Below are 10,763 nucleotides of genomic sequence, written 5' to 3'. Positions count from 1 at the left end.
GAGATCAATTACATGTTACTTTAGAAAAGATTGGATAGAATTCACCAAATTAATTTGGTTAATTAACTAAAATTAAATTTTTGATTAACCAAAAAATAGATTTAATTTTTAGATTAACCAATGTATAGCCCTACTTATTGAGAAGTCACATCTTGGGACCTATATCTATCATACGTGGTTTGGAAAATACACCATTATATTATAAAATAGAAAGTTTAGGAGTAACATTTTTATTAAAATCTGACCGACACTTAACCATAAAAAAAATAAGTAATTTTATTCCATTAGATATCATCTCACACCAATAAAAATACTGATGATGGCTAATTGATGATTACAGATCACAAATTCTGCTTATCCAAGCACTACTTTTGTAACGTACCAACTGGGTCTTCCCATTGATGATGAGGCGGTTAACGGACGGAGACTTCACAGATTTTAAGCGGTTTATACCGGGTCCAACATTCGTGTGGTTTGAGGAGCTATTTGATGAGCTTCCTCCTACCAGGTGCATAGATAAGTATACAATCTCCTACAAGTGGTTCCTAAAGAGGTTTAAGGTGCTCCCAATAGATGCTACTGAGGATATATGAAAATCTATGCTCGAACGTACATTGCGTTGCTTTTATCCTTAGGTGAAAAGTCCAAAGTACGACTTTACATTTGGTGGCTACCTTATGTGGCCAAGCAAGACGAATTGGACAGATATAGTTAGGATCTACTACTCTTGCATGGCTGTATCGATGAGGTAGGGTCTAACAGTTAGATGACTGAGGGCAGCAGTCAGATGTTTCCTAACCCTAGTCCGATGATGTCTTCTAGGTTTGCTAGTCCTAGGACCATGGGCAACAATTTGGTGGCTCGCCATTCCTCGATGAGATAGCAGTGATGCTACAGGATGACGTGGGGCATCATAAACCATGTATGGATGTGGTCTAATCACAGATTTGGGTGGACCTCAATGAGCCTTCGACGGGTCCTTTTGTTGGCCTTTTGCATTGAGTGGGATGCCACCTTTAACATTTGGTGCAGCACCTCAGCCACCTGCTCGGTCCCCTGAGCAGCCTCTTTTTCAAACAGTCCAAAGGATCATTCGTGATGGAGGATGTGGCACAAGTGGACACATGGGTGATTAGGTTTAAGCGTTCTATCTTGTTGAACTTTGTAATCATCATTGATGTAGTTTGTTTGTTATATTTTGTTATAGTTTAGATGTTATTTAGACCGGAATGTTATCCATGATGATGTCATTTATGTCTACACATAAGCAGCGGACTCTCGCCACGTGAGGAAAAATTTTCAGTTAACGAAATCTATGATTTTTAATTAATTCCTGTGAAGAGACGGCAGGCGAGTAACAGCATGAAATTATCCCACTTTTTCAATCATTCATGAGATCAAAGGCTTGAGTTGTCATTTTTCAGTAGAGTAAAACATGTGAGGAAACTAAAAACACGTAGTAATCTACAAAATCAGCTTCTAGATGTCAGCTAGGGTGTGAGAAGGGGGAAGACCGAACTCTACAAACATGAATGAATGGTTTCGTGAAAATGGTACATATTGTTGCAATTTACACCGATTGTTCCCGGTTGGCACTATTGTCTTTGAAGCTCTTGCTCAACCAAATAGCAGTTTCCCTTGGGGAAACCTTCTCGGGCCCAAACGGTTTTAATAAAACTCCAAGTTCGTCGTACCTTTCTTGCTGTAGTAGTCTTGCGCTAAACTCAAGCAAGCCTTCTAACGCTTCAGCCCTTTGTTGGAATGAAGAAGGGTCAAACTGTCGACGCCGCAGGTCTGAAGAGTTGTTACTTGATGCACCAGCAGTTGCATTTTGATCGGATGAGCCACTTTTAACCTCATCATCCTTTAAAATGCTGCGCTTAATTCCCTGCCAAGAATCCGTAGATTTTGGCCTGGTGTAGGCTCTATCACCTAGCTCGATTGTACATTTGTCTACCATTGTTGAATCATTGACGCAGGGCGGGGTGCCCCAGGATCCCTGCGCAGAAGTTGATGAAGGTCTAGCAATGGGAAACAATTGATCTTCATATGATGCTAATGGAAATTCTGCTATTTTATCAATACGGGGGGCGTTAACCGAAACATTGGGTGAATTTAAATGGTCGAGTAAGCCAATGCTAGGCCTGTGAGACAGCTGCCGATTGGCACCACTTCTTGGCATCGGCAGGGATACTCTGCGACTCTGACCATGGATAGGTTGTTTGGTGTTATGGTGAGAAGCAGGAAGCTGCAACCATAAAGAAAAAGTCAGATATTCAAAACTATATAGCGAAAAATATACTATAACACGTGCGAAGAGAGTAGTTTCTTGTGAAACCAACCAATGTACAAAAATGCATACTTAAGTTTGTTTCGTGTGTATACCATAAAGCAAACAATAAAACATGCTCTTCAGCTTGCCTTACCACCTTATAATTCTTAGAAGGTTCTGTTGATTTCTTCTTGTTAGAAGAAGCTTTTGGTGAAGTGTGTCTTGAAGTCTTGCCAATGGTAGAAGTTCTAGAAACAACTGGCTTGTGAATTGACTTCACTTCACGGCTATCCTCAACTTCCAGTTCTGCTAACCTTTCATTCAAATGATCAGGGGTACAATCTATTTCCAGAGTAGAGCAATGAGAATCTTGCTCTGCTCCAGATATACTAGGATTTAAGTTCCGATCATTGCTGAAAGTATTCCACTTATCCCTATATATGGAAACAGGTTCATCTTCCAGGCTAAAAAGTCTAGTTTTCTTAATGTAGTCGGATTCTGGCCAACGACCTGGCAATGTATTTCGACTGGGGCTATTGATTTTGAGATGGATCTTAAGAACATAAGGTTGAAGATGTGGATGCCCAAGTAGTTCTGCAGCCTGCCTCCAGAAGTATATGAAAGAAAATAAGAACCATGGCTACAAAAGACCCATTTGCAATCAATGTCAAATGAAAACTTTTATACATACACTAGGCCTAAGCTCTGGGTTTTTCCGCAGCATGCTTTTAACAAGACCTCGACTGCCAAAAGGGAAGACAAATATATTAGACCAATTGAATAAGCCACAACTAACTGATTACTCTAATTCTTAAGAAATGCCACTTTCAATGAGCTTTGGCTTACCTGCCTGTGGTAGCCTTAGGATAATTTAGGCACTAAAACTATGAGAATGCTGAACTTAACAGGGGTAAAAAACATGACAAAGCAATTCCCAAGTTGTAGCATTAGTCAAAGTAGCTACATGACAAAAGAAGACTTACAATGCACCAGAATATTTTGTTGGCAGTGGAGCCACTATGGACTTATTAATCTTGTTAATCAGTGCTTGTATATCCTGTTCAAAGAAATACAAAGATAATGTATAACTTAAAGATGTTTGCAGAAATGATATGAAAAGTAGTAATATATACTTTGATTCTATGGTCATTCCACAGAAAACAAGTGCATACAAGGTAACATGATGATGGTCATTGATATTCAAACAATGGAATTCACGTGATAATAACTTAAAATTGGTGATACAGCAGCAGCGATTAAAAGTCTTGAGTATGCTCCAAGCAGATGATACTGACAATGAAGCCTTTTAATTAAAATAGAAAACTTACAAATGCTTTGAACGCAGGCTTAAGCGAGGCCATTTCATATATACAGCATCCTGAATAACCAATTTTAGAGATCATGAATATAAAAGTAAAAAACCAGCAAAATAATATATATTTTTTCAATAAAATTTATCATAATACAATTAAATACCCAAGGACCAAATATCTGATTTAGAACCATAGGGTATGTCAGCAAGGAGCTCAGGGCACATGTAGCTAGGTGTTCCCACAACCTAAATTACAGTACAAAAGCTCTTGATGGTTACAAGATGTCATGCACAAGTTACAATAAAGAAGGTAAACCTGATTAATGAATCGAAATAATTCTTACAGAGGAAGTAAGATCATCCGAAGTCAACATTTTGGCAAGTCCAAAATCACCTGATCATCATTTGATCACTTGTAAGTAAGATTTCAATCATCTATGCTTTATTTAAAAGTTTTGCTAATCATTGCCCTAAAGACGCTGGTTTAGGATTCCAAAATGAGCTTTAAAAAAAAAAAATAAATAATAATAATAATAATAATAATAATAATAATAATAAAGATTTTGTTATCAATGCCCGATTGGAAACCGTTGTTAGTGCCTTTTGGACATTGGTTAGCAAATCCCTTTATTTAAAGGAATAGTAAAATAACTTACCAAGACGTATATCATGATCTTTTGTCAAGAATATATTGGAACACTGATAAATCATGTGATTTTCACATTAGTTTATATGCCTTGAAAAAATTTAGATGGAAATAACAATATTGTCGCACAGCACAAAGGATTCTGTTACTAACCTTGACATCACGATGAAGAATATGGTTCACGTGCAAGTAGTCAAGTGCCATAAGAAGTTGAACAAGCCACTTACAAAGTTTCTGCAAACGAAAGACCATTTTAATCTTTAAACATACATTGAATATCTAAAGTTATCTCATCTTTTCAATGATGAATATTTTTTTCCAAAAAAGGGAAAAGATATACAAAGAATATGGTTTCTAAAGAAAACACATAAAATAAGAGATGACCTCCTCAGAAAACATGACACCGTTAGCTTTCTTTATAGCTTCTGCCCTGTGTTACATGAGTAATGCATACACACGAATATGTCAATAGTCCAGATGATAAAAGCAAAGAAATGAAAGAATATATAGAACCAAAATATAAGCTAACAAATATTAGAAAAAAGAGACTTACATATCTCCACCTTCACAATAACCTATAATGATGCATACATAGCAACCCTGAGAACAAAGGTATGAAAATAGAACAGCATGAAGCAGTGCAATGAATTTATATGTCATTACAATCACCTAGAACCCAAAACTGTAATAATAGAAAGAAATAGCCAAAGCACTAATTTTGACAAGAAACTGAACAGCAAAGCTAGATTAGTCTGCTACTCAACATTACTCTGAACATTCATCTGAGATGCAGATGAAGATATCAAAGGTTACACTCATTTATTATTGCTAAAACAATAAATAAAAGAATATTAATATCTTTGGGCTTAGGATCAGAGAAGACTAAGTTAACTTCTTGGAGACTTTATAACAAATAAGCAGGCTTCCATAGAAGCTTATTAAGGCAAGTTTGTAGAGGCCATTATTGTAATTAAATGAGGAGAATAAAAGAAGAACCATACCTTTTCTACCCATGAATCTTTGTACTCTACTATAAATGGATTTCTTAATTTGGAAATGAGCTCCATCTACACAGAACAAAATGAGGAAAAGAAAAATGATATAAATATTTATCCATGAATAATATTATTTTCAAACACTGAGTAATCATTTTCTAGTTTAATGCCAAATATATTCATCTTAATCATATTAATGATTGAAGTCTACAATAATTTTCTGTAGAACACAAATAAAACGCACCAACAACCATGCAACAATAAAACACTAAAGATTGGGATACTGAAGATAACAGAAAACAACAGAAGTTGTGTGGAAACTTAATTTCTTGAAACACTATTCGAAACCAACCTCCTGGTGTGCAGACCTGCGGGAACGCTCAGTTTGACGGGCAAGGCGAATCTTCTTCAGAACATATCTACATAAACCAAAAGGCAAAGTTAACACGAAGGCACAAATTTATAGACATGGTTAAGTTTTTCTTTTATATTTTAAAAAGAATGTAATGTAGGTTGCATTTCTCACTTTTTCTTCTCATGCTTATGCTTGACAAGAAGTGCAGAACCAAAAGCACCTTTTCCAATTTGCTCAAGTACTTCATACTGCTCCATGTCATCAACAAGTAATTGAAATTTCACTCTCCTGAACACAAAGTGCGGCACAAATCAAGCATATTAGACCCTTGCGGATTTATATTGAACCATAATTCGAAATTCAAAGTAAATAAATGAAATGTAGCTAACAATCAGAAACAGAAAGGAATGCAGCTATAATCACTGATAAGGAATAATATACTATCAGCTTAGGTTACTCAATAACCTCAACTGCTCATAATTTGCAATAAACACAGTTCTCTCTTCGTTTTATTTTCTCAATTCTCAACACAGAAGAAGAGCATAGTGCAATGCAACGCTGAATTGCTGATTATGCAACACTAGGTAAGCCACAAATAGAAACCGACGTTCAAAATTATGTGCAGGAAAAACGGTTACAGAACACGAATTTGGTTAAGCAAAGTACACACGTGAAACGGAAGTAAACGCGGAAACTTAAGTCGTAGAAAAAACTGCGGAAAATTGAACACCGGAGAAAGGCAGAGCAGAATGCACCTGAGTGAGAGTAAGAACAAGTTGAAGAAATTGGAAGATATTCAGAAGGCGGAGGGAAGAGACAAATCTGAGAACGCGAGGTTCAACGGAGCGGCGAAACGACGTCGTTGTTGCTGGAGAAGAAGAAGAAGAAGCAGCGGAGGTAGAATTCGATGCTCTTTCGGCATTGCGGTTTAGAGAGAGAGAGAGAGAGAGAGAGAGAAATTCAATTCAGATAAAGAAACAAAGAAAATGACAAATTACATCGCAAGCAATTTTGCTATCACTCCACTCTCGTGACGGTGACCAACAAAGAAAGAAAGAAACTCTTACATTACATATTTAGATTACTACTAGTAAATAATTTCATTTTATTTTTCTAATGCTAATTAATTAATCCATAATCCAAAACTGATGTAGTTAAAGAATTCATGAAATAGTACCAGGTGCAATAATTGCAGAGCGTACAACCGAAACTAGAACTATATCTTTCCATAGTCGGCAGCATTGTTGTGGTCAAACAATAATATAGTATTAAATAAAAGCTAATTTAACTTTATTTCTTAATAAGATAAAATAACTTTTCCCCAATAGTGGCATGAACCAGAACCTACCGTAAATTTATAGAAAAAAAAAATTAGGTGACACTAATTTTAAATTATGGAATAATACAAGGGTGATATGGTGGGAAGTGGACAGTGGAAAGCAAAGTGGGACACAGTAGACAACACCATTGTTGGTGTGAGTATATTTTCTTCGTAAATTGCCATCTCAATTCTCAACTACCCATTTTGGCTTTCTCAATAGTCAAATTCAATCACCACCCTTATCATCCGGAGCCTAATTGGATGCCAATTAAAATTTAGTTGTCATGTTAACAGCAGGGACTTTCAAATAGTACTATTTCATTATCCTTACATCAGTGTACTTAGATTTGATTTTGCATTATAAAACATTTGTTTCCATATGTATATATCAAGTCAAAATATTTTCCCAAGTGATGTACCACAAACGTCCTTTTAAATCTTAGAAGGCGAACCAACTTGGATTGGTTAAGGAAATAATTCACTCTTTAACTTAATAAGTATTAAAAATTTGAATATTGTACATGTAGTAATTTATTGACCAGCGATAGACTATTAAATAAAATTTAGATCGACAATAAATTAACCTGCTGAAGTGGAGGATACCCAAAACCTTAGAATGCTAGCCATAGCTCCTCTTCGTCTAAGTCGTAGATTGCTCATTGCTATTTCTTCAGTTTTGGGAATGTGCTAATCCCATGAGTTATACCTAAAGAAGAGGGGGACTATTACATTGCAAATATGAAGGAAACTATTCACTTCGGACATTGACATTCTACTAGTCATACACAATTTGAATTAATAAATATTTATCCCTTTTTTTTTAGCAATTGATTAATCTCAACACTTTAAACGTGAATATGCACCCATCATGTACCTGTAAAGTTATACAACTTCCTGACCTACCCAACAATTGGAAAAGGCTTCACTTCCATGAAAAAACATTTATTGTGTTAATTTGTAACTCGTGAAGCATATAACTACAACTTTTTTTTTTTTTGGACAGAGAATATAACTACAACTTTGTGTGACTGAGTATATACGCTCATCTTTTTCCATTTAATTTTTAGTATACCAAACCATATGAATGGACAGGACATGGCAAAATATTCATAAGATAAGCATATATATGCATAATGAATATCGAAGAGCTTAGATATAGTTGTTATCTATCTAAGTGGCAGGGACAAACATGCCTTCTCTTTTATTTTGGGTCATGCCTCAAACATTTTAAAAACAAACAAAATCTAAAGACGGTGGATTTGGGTAGAGTTTTGCTCGATTAAAGAAGGAACCAAATTAAAGAAAAGAGAATCTCGATAGCTTCCCTCATCCATGAGCACGAAGGATTTAACCAATTTAATACATAATTAAAATTTGGATAAAATTAAAACGATACGATAAAATATGATATTATATTCAAATAAAATATATATAAGATGATTTATTTTATATGATAAAAACTTTTACAATTAAATTTTTTATTTTATGATATATAATTAAATTTTATTTTGATGCATTCTCAGTGTAAAATAATTTTACATGTGCATCTCATATCAATAAAAATAATTACCTTATATATTGACAGCATGGACAATCATCCAAAAGAACGGATGTAATTGCACGACTATGTAAAATGTAAAACGTTTTACTATGTCAGTACATCAAAATTAAACTCTATATAATTTGGCCGTTATAACTCTCTAACTGGTTTACAAATCAAATTATGTTTTGCTGTTATACATCAGCATGAAAATCAATTTATAATTTAGATTGTTTATTAAAAAAATCGATAACAAACCAACAATTACAATGATGAGTTATTATCTATAAAAAATGTATTCTAAATATAAAGAAAATGTATGTTTTTCATTCCCATTATGAATTTTGTATAAAACAAAACTAAAAGGCGTATAAGTGCTTTTCGCAGATATCTACTTTACCTTCTAATTCCCAAAAATTACCGATGTAATTACCTACCTATCAAATATCCTGCATCCTAAAATAGTTAAAATAGGTAAATTGATTTGTAGAAAGCTTCAATAATTAATCCAGAATATTTTTAAGTTTTGTGCACATTATCACTTTATTCCCATTTCCCAAAATAATGAAAAATATCAATCTTGGACTAGCTGAAGGCCCAAAATAACTGCAAGTGCTTCAAGCTTGATGGGCTTCGATACAGAATGGCCCAAGATCCTTTAAATCTTATCATAAGCCCACCCCACTAGAGTTGTAATTAATAGAAATGGCTAAATTCTAACCAAAAAAAGAAAAAAGGAAATGGCTAAATAATACCAAAAAAGAAAGTGATTCATCAGCTATAACCCGACTCAGTTATACCTATAACTCGGAATCTAAATCAAACAAATAAACACGTGCCAAATCAAAGAAACACGACTTTCTCTTCTAACGAACTTCTCTGTAAAAGATCAACGAGTCATTCAAAAGCAATTACCAAAAAATCAGGTTAACGTCCTCATTAGTTTCGCAAAATACCAGTAACCACCTATGGCACAACAACTCAATAAATACAAAGCACCCAATACGTCAAAGATATACTATTCACTCTGAATATCACATATCTCATCTCACACTCTATATGACTTGAGCGTTTGAGTGTCTTTGCAGGTGTCCACTGCCGCCGTTCTTAAGGAGCCGACATATACATCCTCCAGCCCAAGGAAAGACAAATTCGAATATTAAGCAGGACGAGTTATACTGTGAAACGGCTACCAACGCAGAAACATTTGGCACCCACTCTAGGACCCAAATTTTAAACTAACATCACTTTCATCTCTCTTACCCTATTATCGCCACTTTTTTGCAGGTAAAAACCTATGGTGGACGATTCGAGCAACCCCCTTCTCCCCCCACTCATGCTGAACTATTGGCCATCAACGAATCCCTACAAGTAGAAAATCAAATAATGGTCGACCTATTACGTCAGAAGCAAAATAGCCAAAGTAAGGGAGAGCACAAGAACACTGAGAACAAAGATGATCAAGACGAGCACACGTCAGAAGCTAAACCTATAATAACAACCTCTACGAAGTCAACGGTGAAGAGGACTAATCCATTTTCAAAAGACATCATGAACTTTCAAATGTCCAAAAACTTCACCTTATCGACGACACTGAAACCTTATGAAGGAATTGGCGATCCTAACATACATGTCACCAAGTTATACACAATGATATTCATGAACGGTGCATCCGATCCAATAGTCTGTTATACATTTTCTACCTTTTTGGATGGTGCTACTTTGATCTAGTTTTCTAATTTACCTGCAGGTTCTATATCAAATTTTGACGAACTAGCTAATATCTTCGTTTACAATTTTTTCGCGTCAAAGATCTATGTGCACGACTCAGACTACCTCAGCACCATAAAGCAAAGACAGCATGAAAGCCTTAAAAACTACGTGATGAGGTTTGCCAAGGCAACCATGGAGATATCTAACCTCAACCCAGAGGTCCATCTACATGCACTATAGAGTGGATTCCGCCCTGAGGAGTTCCAAAAAACTATAGTCGTACAAAGACATTGGTTGAGTTCCGGAAAAAGGCAACAAGCCAGATTGAAATAGAAGAGCTCCGACAAATTCGGAAGGCAAAAAGGCCTAACCCTAGCAAAGAAGAAGACAAACGAAACAAATACTCGAGCAGTAGGACTGACCAAAAAATATTCAAGCTTATGCCAAAATTTGACAGATACACCCCTTTTAACACCAAAAAAGAAGACATCATTAAAGACATCTTACACTCCAAATCACCAAACAAGGTAGGGACATACCAGGACCAGCAATATGTGGACAAATCCAAGTATTGCACCTTTCATAAAAAATATGGACACACTACAAATG

At 35.4% G+C, this 10,763-nt stretch overlaps 1 protein-coding gene across 3 annotated transcripts; it reads right to left on the bottom strand.

The window, feature by feature from the left end:
• Window positions 1-1,355: 1,355 nt before the first annotated feature.
• On the bottom strand, window positions 1,356-6,820 carry NEK2 (NIMA-related kinase 2). Of its 3 annotated transcripts, XM_088491683.1 has the most exons (16): window positions 6,758-6,820; window positions 6,336-6,492; window positions 5,752-5,868; window positions 5,578-5,644; window positions 5,232-5,297; window positions 4,784-4,830; window positions 4,615-4,660; window positions 4,384-4,464; window positions 4,241-4,283; window positions 3,929-3,978; window positions 3,749-3,830; window positions 3,601-3,650; window positions 3,256-3,329; window positions 2,964-3,015; window positions 2,430-2,873; window positions 1,356-2,248 (listed from the first exon to the last, which is right to left on the bottom strand). In XM_088491683.1, exons 3-16 carry the CDS (start codon window positions 5,835-5,837, stop codon window positions 1,571-1,573), a joined length of 1,866 nt encoding a protein of 621 aa, XP_088347809.1. In that variant the 5' UTR covers window positions 5,838-5,868; window positions 6,336-6,492; window positions 6,758-6,820; the 3' UTR covers window positions 1,356-1,570. The 3 variants fall into 3 exon arrangements, with proteins under 3 accessions (XP_088347809.1, XP_016205440.1, XP_016205442.1); XM_016349954.3 differs by lacking the exon at window positions 6,758-6,820 and having other exon boundaries at window positions 2,427-2,873; window positions 6,336-6,625; XM_016349956.3 differs by lacking the exon at window positions 6,758-6,820 and having other exon boundaries at window positions 6,336-6,578.
• Window positions 6,821-10,763: the final 3,943 nt, after the last annotated feature.

This window comes from Arachis ipaensis, chromosome B6 (genome assembly GCF_059453495.1).
Source record: "Arachis ipaensis isolate K30076 ecotype BB chromosome B6, ASM5945349v1, whole genome shotgun sequence".
NCBI lineage: Eukaryota > Viridiplantae > Streptophyta > Magnoliopsida > Fabales > Fabaceae > Arachis > Arachis ipaensis.
This window is presented reverse-complemented; position numbering and strand designations above follow the sequence as displayed.

Coding starts and splice junctions, on each gene's coding strand:
- NEK2 (XM_016349954.3), bottom strand. CDS start 5,837: ATGGAGCAGTATGAAGTACTTGAGCAAATTGGAAAAGGTGCTTTTGGT. Junction 5,298..5,577: donor GCAGGTCTGCACACCAGGAG/GTTGGTTTCGAA, acceptor TGTTCTGTGTAG/ATGGAGCTCATTTCCAAATT. Junction 3,831..3,928: donor CGGATGATCTTACTTCCTCT/GTAAGAATTATT, acceptor ACTGTAATTTAG/GTTGTGGGAACACCTAGCTA.